Source organism: Carassius carassius, chromosome 1 (assembly GCF_963082965.1).
Source record: "Carassius carassius chromosome 1, fCarCar2.1, whole genome shotgun sequence".
NCBI classification, from domain to species: domain Eukaryota; kingdom Metazoa; phylum Chordata; class Actinopteri; order Cypriniformes; family Cyprinidae; genus Carassius; species Carassius carassius.
In genome coordinates, this window is record NC_081755.1 from 36,177,295 (window position 1) to 36,199,093 (window position 21,799).

General features: G+C 38.0%; 1 protein-coding gene across 13 annotated transcripts in view; it reads right to left on the bottom strand.

Moving 5' to 3' along the window:
• Nucleotides 1-21,799, bottom strand: part of srcin1a (SRC kinase signaling inhibitor 1a) — a 113,801-nt gene that overhangs the window by 41,884 nt on the left and 50,118 nt on the right. For 10 of the 13 annotated variants that reach the window (XM_059557626.1, XM_059557573.1, XM_059557635.1 and 7 more), the window contains exons 2-6: nt 21,196-21,225; nt 18,876-19,192; nt 10,704-10,730; nt 4,679-4,874; nt 2,622-2,914 (exon numbers count right to left, since the gene is read on the bottom strand). In XM_059557626.1, the coding sequence (XP_059413609.1) occupies nt 2,622-2,914; nt 4,679-4,874; nt 10,704-10,730; nt 18,876-19,192; nt 21,196-21,225 (863 nt within the window). Of the gene's footprint in view, nt 1-2,621; nt 2,915-4,678; nt 4,875-10,703; nt 10,731-15,733; nt 16,231-18,875; nt 19,193-21,195; nt 21,226-21,799 lie in introns of those variants that run through there. The other 3 variants (XM_059557601.1, XM_059557609.1, XM_059557643.1) reach the window with 2 other exon arrangements.

The window sequence follows — 21,799 nt, forward strand, 5'->3', positions numbered from 1 at the left end:
ACTATTAGTCGTTGGATAGTCGAGGCTATCAACGCCACCTATGAGTCCTCTGGTCGTCCCCCGCTGTCAGGAGCCAAGGCTCACTCTACTCAGGGTATGGCGGCCTCCAAGGCCTTCCTAGCGGGTGTATCCATGCTGGACATCTGCAATGCTGCAGGGTGGTCCACGCCCTCTACGTTTGTTAAATTCTATGGCCTAGACATGCCAGTCACTCCAGGAGCTTCTGTCCTCTCGTCCTAAGCTGTGCTCTTCAGATACACACTAGGCAGGGGTTTGCTAGTCTGGCGGTGTTGGTACTCGTTCCCCAAAGCGTTGTTTGACGCAGCTCGAGTTCCTGAAGAGGAACGTCTCTAGGTTAAGTATGTAAGCCTAGTTCCCTAGAGGGAACGAGACGCTGTGTCTCGGAGCCATACCCCTGGCACCCCTGCCGGCGCTTGCTGGTACTCGAAGCTGACGCCAGCTGCGCGGCACGTGCTTTTATAGCTTCCTGGTCGCTTACGTCACCCCGCCTGTGACGTCACGCTCTTCCATTGGACTGATTACACACAATATTCAGAGTCGCTCACGCTAAGCGCGTTCCCCAAAGCGTTGTTCGATGCAGCATCTCGTTCCCTCGAGGAACTAGGGTTACATACGTAACCTAGAGACGTTTTCTATTATTTATAAATGCAGAATATCAGTTACATTCAGATAGTACAATAAAATTGTAGTTGTCTCATTTAATGTTTAAAATCCTACAGAAATCTAACGTAAAGCCACCAATTCAACCGAACAGTTCAGTTCTATTCATAGTTAGAAGAGTTAAAGTGGATTTTTGCTAAAAATCAATTGAAGGTGAAAATGAGTTGCTGACAAATCAAACATCTCAAAGCAAGAGCAACCCTCTGATGTTTAGGACAAAAACCAAGAGCAGAGTTCTAGACTCATGCCCCTTATTCTCTCCTTCTCTCACTCTTTCTTTTCATGGGTCTGTAATTCAACTCCAGGGAGCTCCATTCACCCTATGCAGTCCTTTCACCCAGTCTAGCAAAAGCTTCTGGCATAACATTGGATTACATGACACTGTATTCAGATTTCACCAGCGCTTCTGAGCGAGCGCATATACTTTACTAAGCTACAATGAGCAGAAGGAAGAGCTCTTAAACTCTCCATTCACAAACACCAGGAAACCCACACTCATCTAATAGAATAGATTTTTTTCTGCCTGGTTGCATCTCAGTATCTTTCATTCTCTTCATTCTCACCTCTCCTTTTCTACATCCTGCATATCATTCAAAAAATGTATATCTGCTTGTCACTTTACTTGCATTTATTCCACAGCTTGTTTTGTTTTATTTTAAGGCACTCATCCATCTTTTCTTTATTTTTGTCTCTGTTCCCCACCTCTGAGAGTGGTCAAACTTACTGAAGCATTACAGGGATATAGCTTGTTAGCCTGCGTACAACGGACACACTGACGTAACTGTAAGTTACTGACACACTCCAGGGAGCAGTTGACATGTTCTGTCTAGAGTTCTGTTGATGATAGAGAAATGGGTTTTAAATATTCACTCAAACACTCAAACACACAAACAATGAAGGGCTGATGAGTTTCAACTCGAGTGGCAATTTGAACAAATTCAAAGTGGTCAAAAGGTGCAATGAGCTTGTCACTGCAGGCTGCCACTTTGAAACTCTTATTTTGTTTAAAATATGAAAGCAGCAATAAAACCAAAATAAAAGCTTCCAATTTAGAGAGCATTGAATTTTTGTACAGTATTAATTTTTTATAAAAGAAAACTAAAAAAAAAAAAATTGCACAATCACTCTCTTTCCCTCACACACACACACACACACACACACACATTGCATAGACACTTAAGATAGGAATCATAAGTAATGAAACCAGCGGAATATTTTCAAACTGGGTCGTATTTTAGGTCTAGCAAAATGCACATAATTAATTACATGCTTTATTTGATTAATTACACTGATTTAAGTCTAAATTAGTGGAAACCCATTCTGCTTTCCCAACTTTGACAACGCACGCACACACACTCAGACATCAGTGTACAGACAAACAGTACACCCCACACAAACAGACAATCAACAGAAACATTTGCATACATTAACAGCCTCGTGTCTAATAGCAGTGGGTATGAGATGGTAAAGACGTCTCACACCAGACAAGTAAAAATGAGCATTTGATTAACAAAGGGACGCAACATGATCGCTTTTCAAAGTCAACCCACATCAAACTCCTGTGGTAGCACAGCGAGCTCACAAAGTGAAACGAACTCCCAAGTGATATGCCAAAAACTGTGCATATTTCAAAAACCTCCGAGTTCAAGAACATCCAAGTCTGAAAGACGTCGCTCAATGGATCAAACAACGGGTACTTCCCTTTAAAATATTTAACACGCAAAAAGGACTGTGACGTCGATTTGAAGGTTAGGTTTGCCTTTCATCTCGCCACATACTGCGATCTACATCTTTAACCTTGTGATTTCTTATTTTGACTTGGGTGAGAAAACATTCTTTAAATATGGATCATACTTGGCGCCCTTTTACCCATAAGCCCATGCTGAGACAATGTAAGATGGCAAACAACTGAATCATTGAAAGCAGGAGGAATATCTCACCCTGAGGTCTCCGTTGGCCAGATGTGCAGCAGGATAGGAGGCATAGATGGGCTCTTTGCGATAGATTTTGATGATACTGCGGTCCTGTATGTCCCTCACATCCTCCAGCTCGTAGAAGACGTTCCTTGCTTCGTCTTTGATCAAGATGGCTGTGTTTGGGGACTTCAGCATTCCTGCAGTCAGCTTCTGAGGGAACATGTGCACAATAAGTGCGTGCAAGGTCTCCAAACTGTTGAGCTCGTGAGTGATGTGAACACGTCTGGTCTCATCTCCAAACTGAAGGAAAAGGACACCTGAGGAGAGACAAGTAGAGAAGTAAAAAGAAAGTCAAGAAAGACCAACATGATCAAGATGAAAATGTTCAAGCATCCGCTCCTAAATTTATGTATTGGAATGGCATTTAAAATTTCCATCTATTTGGATTACGCAGTTTTATTATAAACTAACAAACTTAATGTGATGTATACAGTATTTATCAGTTATACATAAACGGAAGAGGTAAGAAACCGGTAAGACTTCTGTAACATAAACTGAATTTGTTTTAAAAACACATAAATCTAGTTACTTTCAGACTAATACATTTTAACTAACTGAATTTGGCTTGTTCCACATCTTATGTCATATTCATACTTTTCTAACTGAATGAATTCAAATGTTTTTCACAATGAACAGGTTTATGCTTCTAAGTGATCTGAATGAATGCATTTAGAAGAAAAGACTATTTAAATAAAATCAAACAGATGGAAATTGCTGAGAATAAACTGTGCAGAAATCTTACCTGCTGCTTATCTGTTTTATTTATGTGTAACTGACAAATATAAAGCGTAAAAAGCATCCCATTAGAGTTATTAGTCTGTTCATATTAAAACGGTGTAATCTAAGTGCATGTCAATTTTATATGCAATTCAACTGCATAAATCATAAATGTAATCATACATATTTTTAAGTTTTGAGAGAGGGAGAGAGTGACAGACAGAATTTAGGAGGGATGTCAGCAACAGCAAGTCGCTCATTCAGGGCTGCTGAACTCCTCCTGCACACTTTTTGTCATTCGTTTTTTTGTCAGTTTATCTCGGTGCACTTCACCTAACAGGGCAGCAGGCAATCCTAAACTTCCTGCTGATGGGACAATAATCTCTCTGAGGGGAAGTGCTCTAACCGAATCACTTTCAGCAAATATTGTGCGCTTGCTGCTAACACACAGACACACTCAGCTACGTCTAAGAGATACTTCGCACCATGGAAACCAAAGCTAAAAAACAAACTGCTGAAGGTCAGTTCATCTGAATGCATAGTACTGCTGTAATTAAAGCACTGTTATTAACTATCAACAAGTAGAAAACATTTCACAGTATCTAATTGCAGGACAGCGAAATGTCATCTTCTGCCAAAAGCAAAGCAGAACAGTGAGGCACATGTTTTTTTCCACTGATTCATTTATACCACCCAACCATTCAAACAAAGTGATTCAACAGAATGAATCGGATTTTCCAACAGAATTGATCGTTGAATTATTGCGTCATCTCACTCAACGATGATTTACATGATTAAAAATAGCACAGATATATATCCTGAGGTTAATCGAATTGCAATTTGAACTGTTCTTGTACTCCGAGTTATTTACAAGGAAATGTGTATCATAATTAATACTTAACTGTCCATCAAACATTCAAGTAACTTTCTGTATAACCTTTGGGATGATGTTTATATTTTAACAAAGCGTTTTGATTTTGAATTGCACCCTGAAATTGTTTCATATTTTTGGGAAAACTGTGATACACTTATTTAGAATTCTCTGATGAATAGAAAGTGCAAAATAACAGCATTGATTTCTAAATCTTATTAATGTTTTTACTGTCACTTTGGTCAATTTTATGCATTTTTGCTGAAAAAGTATTAATTTCTATAAAAAAAAACAAAAAACAAAACAAATAAAAGTCTTACTCACTGACACTAGTAAAGTTGATAACTTACTCTTGTGTTTATGTGGGCATAAGTGTATTAGTCATTTGAGTGTCAGGTAAAGAGAGTGATTTACTGAGAGCAGTGAATGTTACCTGGAGAGCGTAGTTTATTCTGGCTTGCAGAGCGGGAGAGTGGGAGGCTCTGACGGAAACGGTTCATGCGGTTGAAGCCCAGCGGCATGTCGGCCTCAGACATGGTCTCCAGAGACTCAGCAGATGCAAAGGACAGTTTAGACGCCTGGTCTGCCAAACCTGACTGAGTGGACTGGGAGTGACGTGGACTACGGCTCTAAATGAGAGAGAGAGAATTTAAATGGCATGATGCAAAAGGCAGACATTATTTACTCACAGGGAGAAACCTAAAGCCAATTCATCCAACCAGAGAAAATTACACCTAAACAACTCCTCAAGCTCAGGGTGAGAAAGTAAGGCAGATAAAAAGTACCTGATTCTCTGTTTGTGTAATGATGGGAAAAACAGCAATGCATTGACAGGAAAATCACTCACAAACTAACAAGTCTCTATGGATGTGTCTCTACAAACAGACTGAGACGCTAACTATTACACAGAACAAAACAGTCTGCTTCACTATAGTATATACAGTAACAGTGAATCACACATCTGTGGATTTCTTGTCAGATGTTTCTGTTTATTTTGTAGCATTTAATAAAGAGGATCCACACAACCACATCCTGGTGTGTTTCACAAGACACCTGTAATGAGCTCCCAGGGTGCACTGGGGAAAGACTGGCAAGCTGGTTTACAGAGCAGGACAACCACATAGCGTGGTTTATTCTCCTCTGTACTGCAAACAAATATGCTTCTAAATCAGTATTTTTCCCTATATTAAAGTTGAACATATTCAAAACTAGACATATTTACTTGAAAAATGTGTTTATGTAACACGTATTATCTTCAGAGAATAAAAAACACTGTACAAAAGTTTGGGTTCCTTAAGATATGTTAATGTTTTTGAAAGAAGTATATTTTGCTCAACTAGTGCATAGTAGAACAAAATTAATACTGTGAATTTTTTTATTATAATTAAAAATAACCGTTACATTACATTAATATATTTAAAAAATAAAATGTATTATTGTGATGGCAAAGGTGAATTTTCCAGTAATTTGTCCAGTCTTCATTTTTGTCTTTATTGTCAGTTTGTATCCAATCAATAATTTAATCTCACCGACCCCAGACATTTCAACAATAGAGTATATCTTGAATTACAGTTAATAAATAATTATTTTTTTCCTGTTTTAACCATATATTTAATAACATTTTGAGAAGTTTATACTAGATTTAAACTAGATTTAACTCATGAATTGTGAACAAAAACAAATCAGCTAATTCACATTTATAAAAATAAAACTTATAAAAACAGGGTGTTTTATTTACACACAAGGTAAAAGCTCACACACACATAAATGCTGAGGCACAGAAGCAGTGCTGTGTCTGTTCCCTTGCAGACAGTGTTTGAGTGCAAAGGGGCCAAGTTGAGCTGATAGATGACCCCCCAGATGACCAATCAGGGTCATTTATCCACAACAGAGAGCAGTCCAGGTGCTATTCACACACAAACGCACAGACATACAGTACACACATCTATAAAATAAGAGCTTGTTTATCCACACAAAGATGCATAGCCATATAGCTTTCATGCATCCCATGCTAAACTAAATGCTATACAAACTAAATGTCCCTTTTTCAGGACACAGTATTCATTCATGCTGCTCACATAGAGTGTTATTACAGCAAAACTTCTCCAGGGCCCCAAAACCCCCTCAGGGTTAAGGATAATTAAAAAAAATTCAAATAATGTGCTAACAATGAGCTATAAACCATTTTTGCACATGCATGCACCTTACAATTTACAGGCAGCAGGCAATTAAGTTCAGAGTTATAATAATGTCCATAATGATTAAGACTAGTCTAAGACAGGGAGACAGGAAGGACAGCTGATTGTCCTTGCAGTGCCAAATCACATGTATCCAAGTGTCCCCCGAGACATGTGCAATGCCTTGGTGAAAGAGTCGAGTAACATCTCACAGCAAGAAACTGGTGATCTGGTGCGGTCCGTAAGGATGAGAAGCTCGGAAGTAATTAAAGCAGCTGGTGGACACATCAAATGCCTGTGAAACGTGTTCATTTTATTACTGAACAAGTCATAAACTAGTTTAAAATGTTATATAAAAAATATTTACATGAAATGAAAGCAGTTGAAAGTGAGAGGACGTTTCTTTCTTGCCGAGTTTATAAAGCGAACATGAATTTGCTATGTGGTTTGACTGCGCCGTCCTATGATGAATTTTGTAAGAGGAATCTCTCTATGATTACAAAATAAACAAATTTTGAGATAAGGGCAAATATGAGTAAATACAGATCAGAAGCTAAGGAAAGCCAAGTTGTTCTGATGTGGTTTCAAACCTGGGAGAAAACGCAGCACACTGTTAATCAATGCTCCAAGTGAAAACACCCTTAAGACCATCTACATAATCAAGATCTCCTTCTCTCTCAAGCACTAATGCACTTTCAAACGGCTTTTTGTCAAATGCAATAAACAAACCAGCACTCAGTTTCCTTTCAAATTTGTATTTGCATCAATAAACGTGTCAACATGTGTCATATTATCTTCCTAAAGTGCCTGTATTTTCTGAATTAAACAGAATCGGGGATCCCTGCAGGATTCTCTGCAATAAATCTCCACACACACGCACTTCAGTTCTGTTCCAACAGCAGGAAGGAGGACAACCTCATGCCAAAAAATACATCTGACTAGAAAATGAAATGAAGGTAACAGCATCTGACAGGACTGTAGTGTGAATGGCATGCGATTATGGTAAATACAGATGTAGCTGAGAAATCCACTACAACAACAGAAGCAGTGATACTAAATGCAACATGAGGCATTACAAATCTGAGAATGAAAGAACTCGTTCACTATATACTGAGTACCACACAGTGAACAAACAAACTTCGAATTAACTTCCATGCAATAATGAAATTATTCATAATAAAATGAATGAGTCAATATAGGACACAATGTTCTGAAAGGAATTTATTTTTCACGTTTTACCAATATTTGGAATTTTATACTGCAATGCAGTATGTTTTTGAGTTATAGGAAATGTCCTTAAAATGAATGCATACATTTCCATGGAATGAGCTGTCAGTCCTTTTTTCTTTTATTTGTTTGCATATCTTCATGGAATAAAATAAACAACAATGTTTAGCTGTTCAGAGAAATGTGAGAGGAATATTTAAATGCACAAATATTACACTTAGTTCAGGAGACAAAATCAAATTCTCAGTTTGTGTTTAATTCACCTTGTTTTATAATCCTAAAGATTAGTAGTAATAAATAGTGGTAAACAGATTGAGCTTGCTTGCTTTATACACACACACACACACACACAATTTTTAATTAATGTGGACAGCATAGCCTACATCAAGTTTTTGAAATATGAGCTCATGTCGACATCTCTGATTATTTAAAGCTGAGCACAGTATTACTGAGGTCTATTTTGAAGCTCTTTATCATTTACCATTATCTTTTTCTTATTATGAAAAGACTAAAATCTTAGTATAAACACCTAAGCACAAGTCTCCATTAGTTCTCCATTTAATTTCATTGCCCTCTATGGGTAACGATTAAGATATTACATAAAAAAAATAGAGAGAGGCATATTTTTCTTTCCTTGTACATGAGAGAAGTGTGTCTATTTCAGATAAGATGATGGGAGATACTATAATATAAGATATAATGTGCACAATTTTATTAAAGTAACATTATTAACTATTACAAAGAGACAGACAGAGAAGGAAAAGGAATGAGACAGAGAGAGAAAAGGAAAGAAAATAATTGCTCTTGAGAATAATCTCTCTCTCCTGCTATTGTTAGACACAGGCTGAAGGCACAGCAGAAATTGCTCCAGTAAATTGCAGTAGATTGTGGCCTATTCAGTCCAATGCTGAGAGAGGGAGAAAGCAGGGAAAGCAGGTAAATGGTAAGCTGGTAGGTGGTCATAAAATGGCGGCATTCTCTGCACTTATCGTGGGGGACTAATAGCGATGATGAAGACTGAAATGATAAGAGGAAGAGGAGGAGGACAATGGATTAGTTCAGCACACCTTTACTGTCTGCTGGAGGACAAGCTGTGAGCTGTCTCCCAAAACAAGAGATAACAGCTGACACTGTTTAACAAAAACACTAAAATAATGTTTGACTGGATACCCAGGCAGTGCAACATGTGTCCAGTGTACGTCTTCACATAAGATGTTTAACTAATGAATCAGACTTCCAAGAGCTACCTGAAAAATACTAGTTACCTAAAAAGCCAGAATAAAAATGGAAAATAACTGAGGTATTGTTAAGATATATTTTCATAGCACCACTACTTGAACTTAGCTACTCCCCAACACTGTCAGTGATGAGCTCTGCCCTCTCTTCGCTGTTAGCATATGGCTAGCTCTAATGATTTGAAAACAACGGATAAAGAAAAGAACAACGGAAAATGCTAATGAACCAGCACGTAGACATCAAAACACATTTCTAGAAACGAGGAAGTTATCAAAGTAAAAAACAAGGCAGCACAAATGAGAGCGGAACCAAACCAACAAATCACAGCTCTGACAGTAATTTGCAGAGAGGCTAATTTTATGCGGCGCAACCAGCCAGGGGAGACGTTTGCTTTTAACGGGCATCTGTTTGGGGCCTCAGAATCTACACCTAAAGGAAAAAAAAATTCTGAAAGCATCTGACAATTCATCTTACCGTGACAAGAACACACAAACATCAGAAGAGAAGAGAAGAGAAGTGAAGAGAAGGACCATAATTCAGGAAAATAAACAAGAATAGAGAGTGTAAACATCAAGTATTGGGTAAACGAGAGAGTTTGAGGTGTATCATGTTGCAAGGGATTTGGAGGGTCAGGTCAGGAGGAGTCTATTAGTCTGGGAAACAAATAATATGATGATTCACAAACCCAACTGAGATACCCAGCACTCTAGCAGAAAAACACAACTAGATCTCATTAGTCCCAAATAAATGTTGACATGCACTAAAACATGCATGTTATTTAGTGTCTGGATAGTCAAATCTCAAAAAAACAACAACAAAAAAAAAAACATGACATTATTGCTAGACATAATGAGAGAATGAGCGTGTGTGTGTTGACAGGTGGAGTGTAACGTGAGTAAATAAGTGTGAGAGTGAATATGAATGAACAAAATCAGGAGAATTCGATTACTGAGTCTCAGTCTAATGACACTGTTTATCACAGCCTAAGGCCTTTTCCTGTGTCCTTCTACAATTATACACACCCTCCAACATCACTAATACATATAATACACATTTCATCCCCGATAGAATACATATCATTCACAATACAGTACAGGTTCAATAATGAAGGATTTGATGGAGTACGTAAGCCTATAAAGTTTCCGAACCAACATCCTAGCAGCACACTCACTGCTCTGGCTTCTGATGGTTCTCATTCCCTGGGTGCTGTGACAACTTAAAAGAAATCTAGGTTTTAAAAACATCCATGTGTTCAGTTCTATTAAGTTGACTTCAGCTGTAAGACTTTGATGGGTTCTGTGGGCAGATGTGTAAGGAGAGGAAAAGAGAGATACTGTAGATGGAGATAGAAAGAAAGAACAGGGGAATGAGATTTAGAAGATAAAAACCAGTGAAGCAGATCATCACAAAATCAGCCTCAGACCTGCACGGCCCACGGATCAATGACTTTAACACACCTGACACGTGATACACACCTATTCAGCACCACAGACTTCAGCTGTTTTTATCAGATGCTCTTTGTAATTACTGCTGACTATTATTCATTTTAAGAATTTAAGGACGTCCATGTGAGCCACCAAAGGACAGTTTTTTCCAGATTTATCTCATTTTTAGCAACAATTATATCCCCGCTACTCAGCCCAGACAGAATCCGCTGTCATTTTTTGCATTTCTTTGTTGATTTTAGGGATGTAAGGTGTGTAAAACTACAGCAGACATCAATATACACAATGTACATACAACATAAGAACACACAAACAGGTATCAAAAGAACAAGTTTTTGATATAGGAACACACAGAAGTAATCAAAGTACTGACCTTAAAGCTCCAGTAGTTTGGCTGTTGCTATGGAAAGAGAGAGAGAGAGAGAGAGTTACTTAGACATTTATCTCTGTGTGTGGTGAAACCTCATACACAGTCACCATCTCCAACCATCTTTTGTGATAAAAGAATGAGAAGGAAAATATGAATAGAGAGAGAGAGAGAGAGAGAGAGAGAGAGAGAGAGAGAGAGAGAGAGAGAGAACAGATCTCAGTGAGGATATCTATCAAAATTTACTGGGAATTTTGGACTCACATTCACTTCAACTCACTCTTAATAATAAGCAATTGTAAGTAACTACAACTAATATATTGCATAACTTAAGGCCTCTTTACACAAGCAAGGTACAGCTGCTCCAATTACTGCTTTATTATTTATTCTCTAATTACAATGTAATATTTTCATTCACCATTTGATGCAAAACGTATTTATACCAACAATACTAACGTACAAAATTAAGGGCGGAAGTCTCTTAGGCTTATCAATGCTCCATTTATTTGATCAAAAATACAGTAAAACAGTAACACTGCAAAATATTACTTCAATAAGAATTTTTTGCATTTTCAAGAAACAATTTGTGCTGCTTGTTATTTTCTGTGGAAATTGTGCTAAAAGATTTTTTTCCCAAAATTTAAATAAAGTTACAAAACAGCATTGCTTTGAAACAAAAATCTTTTGTAACATTCTACTGTAAATATCTTTGCTCTAACCTTTGGTCAATTGACATTACATACAATTAAAAAACTTACTGAGCCGAAAACTCTTGGTAGTGTATGAGCAGCAATAAACAGACTTTTTACACCACATATGCGGCTTCATATGCAGAATAAAGACAGAATTAAAGCACATGGTGATACAGGGACACATAATTCCTCTAGTCTGGTCATCATATGGAGCTGTTCTGAAGGGGCTGGCCCTCTAAATGAGTCTGCATGAAGGTATTTTGAGGCTTTCTCTCATCTGTCCATCAACTGCCCTGTCTGACAGACTAACTGACAAGATTGCAGCAAATGAGAAAAAAATTAATTACAAAGATCCCCTCTGTGTCTATGCTTGGCCTGCTGCCCAGATCTATCAATCATACTGAAATTGGTCAGCTGTCTGAAGCGCTCACACCTCTCTCCAATTTCATCCGTGAATTTCACTTTTACAGAAAGTCAAAGACATTACCAGCTAAAACCAGATCATGAGGTTTTTTTTTTTTTTTTTTTGCTTGGTCACTTTTGACTTTTTTTGTAGCAATTTTATTAAAAAAAGAGAGATAGCAAGAGAAAGAAAAGTAATTTAAATCCCTGTCATTTCCACCACAGAATGATTTGAGATGTGACGGAAATGACACTGGGGTGAAAATAACATTTTAAACACTAATTCATCTGTCATGTACGTATGCCTGCTGCATTATTAGAAGACAAGTTAAATAAACTAGTGAGTCTGAAAAATGTGGTTAATAAAGTGGTTTATTTTCTTTATTCAGCTCATTAAGGCCACAGAGCCTAAAGTGCCCTGAGCTCTCATATATTCTTTGAATAAAGTTCAGACCGCCGCTTATTTGGTGAACACAACCCTGATCGATCAAGACCTCTGAATATTTCATGGCCAAGTCTACGTAGACTACATAGTCAGCTGATTAAAAGTGTGTGCATGTAAAAACATACATTTAGAGAGGAAAATATATTAATTGGGAAGCTTAACATCAACTAAACATTTTCTTCAACACAAGGCCAAAAATCCAGTTGAACTCCCTTGACGCAGGATGTAGATATCAATGATGCATAATAGCTCACCGCTCACATAGCAGTACTTCAGCAATATATTTATAGTAGAACAATATTCTGTGTATTCATTCACCTGCTTTCAACTTTGTGCAATTCATCCTGCCAATGCCCTACAAGGAGCAGCAATAGGAAAAATACATGGAGCTCTATAAAGCACTACTGCAAACATGTGCTGCATGTATTTTAGGAAAGTCGTGGCCTAGTGGTTAGAGAGTTTGACTCCTAACCCTAGGGTTGTAGGTTCGAGTCTTGGGCCGGCAATACCACGACTGAGGTGCCCTTGAGCAAGGCACTGAACCCTCAAATGCTCCACGCAGCATAAATTGCTGTTCACGGTGTGTGTGTGAATGCTATGTGTGTGCACTTTGGATGGGTTAAATGCAGAGCAAAAATTCTGAGTATGGGTCACCATACTTGGCTGTATGTCACTTTCTCTTTATATTAAATACACACAAACACCACAAAGTTGAGGTTAAGACAACTTTAGCATATACACATTGCATCATTGCATCAGTGTCTCTCCAAAAATACCACATATACCTAAAATCATATAATATATATTTCAGTGTTGTTGAGTGTATCTGTGTTGCTGATATATGGAAAACTGGCCAACCCTTCTCTGTGTTTATTGTGTTATAAAGCAGGTTTAACTGGTTTCTCATCTGAGCTGTTTTAATGATTGACAGAAACGGGTCAGATATAGGGGCAGGGCCTCACCTGCAGGGATTGATTCTGGGTTACCTGATGTGAGGTACTACTGAGCAGCAGATGGACCCATTGCAATGCTGCCAGGAGGTGTTCTGGTACTGAAGTTCAGCCTAAAGCCAAGCCTCTTGTACAGATGATGGTCAATCCGGGGGGATAAAACCATACTTTGGAACAGCTTGAGATTTAAGTGCCTGCTCAAGGACATAATATTAAATGTCTCCCAGCAGCATTTTTAAGCCAAAGCATTCTCGTATTACGTGGGAAACGATTGTCTGAAGCATGAAAGGAATGGCAGTGTAGCCAGTCTATACACCCCTCATATTCAACACACACACACACACACACGCACACACACACACACCATCTCAAACATTCATCTAAAATGTAAATGAAAATGAAAAGTGCATGAGTCACTGGATTCACTGGATGATAAAAAAGTGGACTTTAAAAGTGGACACCTATCATCATGGATATATAAAAAAAGCTTTTGGACATGTTTTTCTTATTTGTATTATTCATAATTACAACAGACCAACCCTATCCACCATAAAATGCAACTTATATATATATATATATATATATATATATATATATATATATATATATATATATATATATATATATATATATATATATATATATATATATATATATATAATTTGTTTTTACATTAAATAATTATATTAAATTATGCTTGTAAATGATTTTCTCAAAAAGTACTAATACAATTTATCAACAACATATCTCAGCAAATTTGTCTGAAATGTATGGCTAAGTTACCAGCTCGCACACACACACACACACAACTTCGCGGCCATTTCAATTTGTGCTGTGGTCTCCAGCCAAACCACGAAGGAAGTGAAAAATTCACAGCAATGAAAAGTCTCCTAAATCATTTCAATGTGACAGCCCTAAATTTCTCTCTTTGACATAGCTTTTGATAAATAACTGAAATAACACAACTACCGACGCCATCATATTGGATCATAATTGAGGGGCCGTTTCAGCGTCTTATGGATTTATGCACTGCAGGGCCGGCGAGCTGTGGCTTGGTGATGTTATTTTCCCCAAACAAGTAGAATTCCATGAAGCGGTATGAGGTTAGCGTCCTCAGTTGCTAAGAAACAACTCTAAATGGGCTGTCTAAGCTGCGGCTGCTTTTGCCAGCGGGAAATCAACAGCATGTTTAAGGGTTAATAGATGATACAGGTGCATTCGAAAGGAAGCATTTTTAAAAAATTCTGTTTATACCAGATACTAACATTCATTTCATATGGGCAGCACTAAATATATAACTATAAAAGGGGCTCATATTGTTTTGTGATTCGATCAAGATAAAGTAAGTGTTTATTCAACAGTTACATAAAATAATGGTGAAATCTTTGCTGAATAAGCCTGACATCAACAAGCAGCAACAGATCAAGTGAAAAAGCAGATCCAAAGTATAGTTAATACAGTTACCTGACTGAAAATTCTGCTGAGAACCTAATGCTTGTGGTGAGATTAAAATTTGAATGTAAATTTGATAATGTTGTGCCATTTTAATCAACAAGCACTTTAAGAGTCACTTCGAAAACATTGGTGTTGAAACCATTTTCTCCAGAAATTGTAGTACATTTAACCAATAATTACAAAGAAATAGCAAGTAACACTGAGTTGAACATGAAATTTGAAAGTAAAATTTCTAAAATAGTAGCCTGTTACAAAATGCACTCCAATAGTCTTCGTTTTACTCACGAGTTTGAAAAATCATTTTTAAAATGTTGCCACAAAATGAGAGCCTCGAGTTCAAAGGGTCACAGTCAAAGCATTTGCAACATATTACTATAAGGTGAAAACAGCTGACCAGTTGTGATTGGTAATGGACTGCATTGACACATGGAAGTTAAACTATTTATTTACATAAACCTCATAAACCTCAACCCTACATTAATTCTTAAATGTACAGGAACAAGTAAAGCTTGCTTGTTAAATGCTATAAAGTGAAAACTGGTATTGAAATATAAATGATGACACATTCTCGTGCAGTAATCCTTAACTAGCATTAATCAGGAGGTCAAAATAAAATACTTAAAAAGTGCAATAGAGCGTGTCCCCTTTAAATCCACCTCCTGCATGCATCACAAACATAGTGGCTTTTGTTTGCAAGTCAAATGCCACCATGTGCACCTATACGTCAGCATTACAACTCAATCCACCTTTATTAAAGCAAGAAGCCTTAATCCTCATTCACGCTAAACACAACAATCAGGCCTGAATGTTAGTTGCATCTGATCCTGTGACCAGCATTAGTCTCCACCTGAGAAACATGTGTCAGCCCAGCAAGACTACATCTAGCTATACACTACCTGACCTGCATGTAAAACAGCTCTTCCTCCCCATCACATGCACACACATGCACACACGATTACAAATACATACATTCAGAACATTCATGCGCAGATACACTCACACTGTAAAAATCAAACCCAAGCGGTGTCCATCTGCATGCAGTCACCACATCAGCCAATCTTGCAATAACCAAACACACCAAGAGAATCTCACCTGCACCTGCATGCATGTGCGCCAGTGAGTGTGCGCCCTCCCTACACACACACACGCGTGCACACTAGCTAGATGCCTTCAGTCTTAGCAGCTGGCTGTCAGGTGTGCAGAATACTCATTCTCTTATTCCTGCCCTCTCTTTCTCTCTTTCTCTCTCCAACACATGCGACGGCAGGTTCTTTATTTAATTCATTACAGCATCGGCTGGCTGCTGCTTTAACTCTTCCGTGCTGGAGTCTCGGGAAAAGGCTGGTTTGAGGGTAATTAACTCTCCTCCCGCCGGTTTACACACTGTTGCACTCATCTGTCCCCTCTCTCGCTCTCTTCTTGTCCTCCTCTTCCCCTCCCCCTTTCCATTATTCCACCACGGCTACAAATAAATAAGAAGGAATTCCTGTGAAAGCGTCTTCCTTCAGAGGTGAGGATATTCCGAAAACCTTTCCCTTGGTCTTGTCTCTCTTTCTCTCTCACTCTCTTTATTCCTTGTTCTCTCGCTCTCTCTTTCTCTCCAGCCTGACCTTTGTAATATGATATCACCAGTTTCCATATAAGGGCAGTGTTGCCTTGGCAACCATGGACTCCACCTGTCTCTCACCAAACCTCCCCGTCTCTCCTTTTCTCTCTCCACCCCCCCCTCCCCGTCTCTCCATCTCTCCCTCTCTCTCTCTCTCTCTCTCTCTCCCTCTCATTTGATCCTATCATCTCCCACACACTCACTGGGCATTAATGTCACACTCAGGTATAAACTGGGATGAGAATCACATACATGAGGATGAAAGAGCTGTAAAATAGGTGATGAAAAGACAAAAGAGAGAGCCCTGCTGAAAAGACTAGCTTAGACCCGCACGAGTTCCCATGTTTATGCTGGTTTAGTGCTAGTCTAGACTGTGGACGTGTATTCATAAGAACTACTAGTAACACTTTAGTTAGGGACCAATTCTCACTATTAACTAGTAGCTTATTATCATGTCTAAACATATTGGCTGTTTATTAGTACTTATATAGCACTTATTCTGCATGACCATATTCTACATCCCTAATCCTACCTAATACCTAATTTTAACTACCTTACTAACTATTAACAAGCAGCAAAGTAGGTGTTTATTGGGGCAAAAGTTGTAGTTAATAATTAGTTAAAAGTGAGAAATGGACCTCAAAATGAGGTGACCAAACTACTTTTATAATACTTTTAATACAATATATTTATGTCATTTATTATAACTGCATGATAAAAAAGAGATACGAGTTATCAACCAATATATAAGAAATTTATCAATCTATCAATAAACTTTTCTGTCCCACCACCAGGACTTTTATTTTGGCATCATTGCAAACTCTTAGATGCTCCTGTTTTTAATTTTCATTAGTTTTATGTTCTTAAAAGCAAATTATTCAGCAAATACATATTTATTTATTTTAAACAAAACGTTTAATTATCTAATAAATATAACATTTTACAAACAGTGTTGGTTACAGAGTTTATTTCCTATTCTATTTTTAATATAATATTTTTTAACAATTTATTTTGTAAAAAAAAAAGGCTACAGTAACAGATTCAGAAGTCAACATTTTTAATCAGTGTATTTTATAGGTTTGTCCATCAGCTTCAAAGTATTTTTTCATATTGATTCATTTTCAGCGTACTTTATCAATTTCTAATTGAATACAATTTTAAATAATGTAAATATCATTGCAGTGTGTTATTTACTATCTTAAAAATGTTGAATACAATGGATTCAACATGAAATCATTTTCTAAGGGGATATACTGATGGCGAGATAATGCGATGATGTGGATAATCAGAAAGCAGAGGCAGAAAAGTCTCTTTTTCGACACTCATCCCTCTGAAAATATCAGAGCAGGTGGATTTTGAAAAATTTGAGCGTAAACATGCCTGTTATACCTGCGTGTCTCTCGCTCTCTTTTCATGCGCACAGCTGATTGGCTGAAACTGGTTTGATGCAGTGACATCATCCATATTTGAATTCAACATTACGTCACCCTCCTCCATAAGAACCAGTTGTTCCATTCACAGAGTGGCTGCTGTTTCGCTGCACTCTTGTATGCAACTGCCTGTTCTCTATGGTGAGTACAAAATGTTTCAATGACATTTTGACAGCGTTTTTCAAGCTGTGTGAAAGCTGGGGCATATTGAGACTATGTTACCAGGGACTGAAGTGTTTGTATGTACTGCAGGCTCCTTGTGTCAATGCCTCTTCACAAGACCTCTCAGATGGGTACAATTTCAAAGCCACATGTTGTGCATCTTGTGTGTGTGAGAGTGTGTCCATGCATGCTTAATGTAATTTACACTAGCAGCATATGTTCCTGAATCAACATCCTTTTGTAGTTACTGGAGCAGCATTGCTATTAACCAGTCAGAGGCTTAAGGATGTTGAACCAAGAACCTGTCCTATGTGTGAGCTTTTTTCCAAATACACTCACTATAGCAACATTGATAATAATCAGAACTGTTGCTTGAGCATTAAAATAGCATATTAGAATGATTTCTGAAGGATCATGTGACACTTAAAGCTGAAAATTCAACTTTAACACGACAGGAATTAATACAATTTTAAAAAATATTAAAATAGATTATTTTCAATTATTTTACCTTGTAATAATATTTAAAATATTACTATTTTTACTGTATTTTTGATCAAATAAATACAACCTTGGTGAGCAGAGACTTCTTTAAATAACAATCCCAAACTTTTGAATGGTAGAGTACAACATCATCTCTAGTTCGACATCAACTTATTAAATAATAGACTGAAAATATGTTAAAATAGCTTAAATAAAAAAAAACTTATTTTTTTCACAGAAGTTACTGTAAAGTTACTGTATTTAAAAAAAATCATTATATATATATTGGTTTTTAGGACAACTATGATGAAATGATGAAAGGTTAAGATCCACTTCCAAAGGTTGATTAGTGTAAAATTTAATTTAATTAAATTTAAAACATTTAAAAATGTAATAAAATTAAAAATTCATAACCCTAACCATTTAAAAGAATATTGTTTCTTGTCCTCACCCTTAACTTAACCCTGGAATATATGATTGATGAATCAGAATGTCGGTCCATTACCAAGAATAACATTTATCCAGCAACATCAAGAAAGGTAAGCCTTGTACAGACCTGCTCACGTGCGCTTCTCTCTGCGGTGCCCCTCATGCTGCCATGCGAGGGGGATGGAGAGGGTGGTAGGGAGTGCTGGGGAGGGTACTTGTTCTTCAGGTGGTCCATGAAGGCATCCCGCTTGCGTTCCATGTCGGCCTTGTGCAGGTTGGTGAGGGCCTCCAGGCTCTGGGCGGCGATGACCGTGTGCCGGTGCTCAGAGGTGTGGACCAGCCCCACATTGGAGAAGCGCCTCGCGCTGTTGCCCAGTGTGCGATATTCACGCGGGTACTCCAGGTCATCAGTGGAGATCATGTGACCTCCGCCACGCTCCGGGTCTGGTTTGAGAGAGAGATGAAAGGGGGCAAGGAGGAGTTGAGGAACGTGAAGAGTGTGGCACCAGCATCCATTCGGTCATGGACGATCACACACACACATGCAGCAGCACAAATGCATTCACAGACAGATGGTGGAGAGTGGGGTGAAGGGGAGGAAGAGAGAAAAATGGGATGAGATGTTAGACTTATTACAACAGAAAGGAGCACAAGAGCGAGTGGCTGCTCCCTGCAGAGTTATTGATCTCAGGTTTAGTCGAAAAGAGGGAACTAAGGAAAAGTAAAAGCCTGAGCTATAGATCAGAATAAAGAATGGAGCCAAAATTTCTCTGTAGGAGATTACATTTTGCTTTGCCTGTCGATTCGCCTTTGTCATCTGATGTGGCATTTCTTACTTTCTAAGCATAAATACTTGATCACTCACCTCAAGTGCATGCTTCACCACATGCAAATTCACATATACACACATGAAAATATGTTTATACGAGCTGGGAGAGAAAAGCATTTGAAAAATTGACTACAGAGGTCAGGGGCATCATGTTCCAAAATTTTTTGAGGGGGCACCAGTGGCAGTTCAGGCTCATTTTACGCCCTAGATGAAATAAGTGCTTTAAAGCACTTTTCAACAACTTAAAGAAATAGTTCACCCAAAAATTTAAATTATGTAATCAGTAATTCACCCTCATATAATTTAATGTAGGGCTGCACAATTAATCGAAATTAAATCACAAAGGCAATAAATCGTGATTAGGCAGAAGCTGCGATTGTCAAGTGTATCTTTCAGTAAAGCACTGTTCTGTTATCAGCAGTAAATATCCATCCGAAGACCAGAGGTCGTTTTTGCACTGAAACTTCAAATATGCCCCAAAGAAGAAATCCAGGAAATGTCTATCGCTGCAGCTGAACAAACTTTGTTCAGCTGCTTTCATTGATGCAACGTGACTATTAAACACACGACCACAGCAATATATGGTTTATGGTTCTTATTATTATAATTTTCATCATAATAAAGTATATCTATAATGAAATGCTAATCAACATAGCCTTTATCACTGCTTAGAATACAATGAAATACTGTGTGCTTTAATTATTCTGTTTAAGAAGCCACATCATCTCACAGAAGGATTTTTTTCAAACACTCGACTGATGTTATGAAGTGAATTTGGAGTGTGTAACACTATACAAACTTCATAATCACGGTAAGAAGGAGGTGGGAACCGGTGGACATTCAAATAAAAGTTTAATTACAAAATGAACACAAAACAGCGCGGCAGTACCCACGATACTGCACTCTACTCTACTCTACCCCCCCCCATCTTCATTAGTGTTCCAAAAATAAACTAAACTCTGTTACTGTGTTCGGAAGCACATGAAAGTGAGTAAATGATGACAGACATTTCATTTCATCATTTAGTTAAGAAGAGTTAAATGTATAGTTTACCTTTAGTTGCTGGTCCCCATCGACTTTTTTTCATACTACGGAAATCAATGGGGACCAGCAACTTAAGGTGAATTATCACTTTAAGAAGATGGGGAAAAAAAACATACAGATGATCAAAATCTGTTTTAAAAAGGATGATTATATAATGTAGTGAAACATATATGACCTACAATTGGCATTTCACAGATCCTTGCAAATTGCAGTTACAGCATCTACCAACAGGGGCAAACTGTGCAAACCATGCTAACCAGTCAAGCCTTGACACCTTGGTTTACTGTTTGGGCCCCCTCAGTTTAAAAGTGCATGATGCCTCTGACATATATTTACGCATTCCCAAACCACCTCTGAGGACAGGAGGTGCAATCGAATGCACGTGTAGCCCCTCTCCTTGATCATGAAGACGGCTGCTAACACACATGGCTCGCAGACAACACCGGGCCAGGCAGTATGCAGAGACAAGACATTGACATACAACTGACAAAATCAGTGAAACAAAATGACAAGCCAGTCTGATTGGCCAGAGGCGGGCCGACAAGAGAGGATATGAGAAGCTGGGTGTGGTTACCTTGCTTCGGAAAGCAGGCCCCAACACTGGCTGTAGAAAAAAACAAAAACATTGACCACAGTTAAGCTCCTCATTCTCTCTATCTTTCATTCTCTCTTTCATTACCTTTATCTCTCTTTCATATATACGCACGATAATTGCCTTTGGTGCAGTTGGCAAGAATTGATTCCCAAATCATCTCTCTCTTTTGTATTATGCAAAAGGAATAGGAACATTGTTCAGTCTGTAATAGAAAACGTGAAATCCTACACGAGGGGCGAATTCTCTGACTGCTGTTCACGAAATATAGAAAGTTGCTTCTCACATTGCTGGAGTTGTATTTTTTTGTGTAAACAGAAGCTTTCGGTACACATCCTCAATAAGAAAGGGCTTCCAACCGAAAACCTTCCCGAGCACATTCTGTCAAGCATTTATGAGTTTCACTGTCAGCTTCCCAACACACAAATACAAACTCCCACACAATCACTAAATTCAACTTTAAATCTAACAACCATTCCCCTTTCTAGCTACTGCTCTTTACTTATTTTCTCTTTCACATGTTATGATTCAAACCTTATATCCTCTTATGACTAACACACATCAATAAATACATCTTACAAGAACT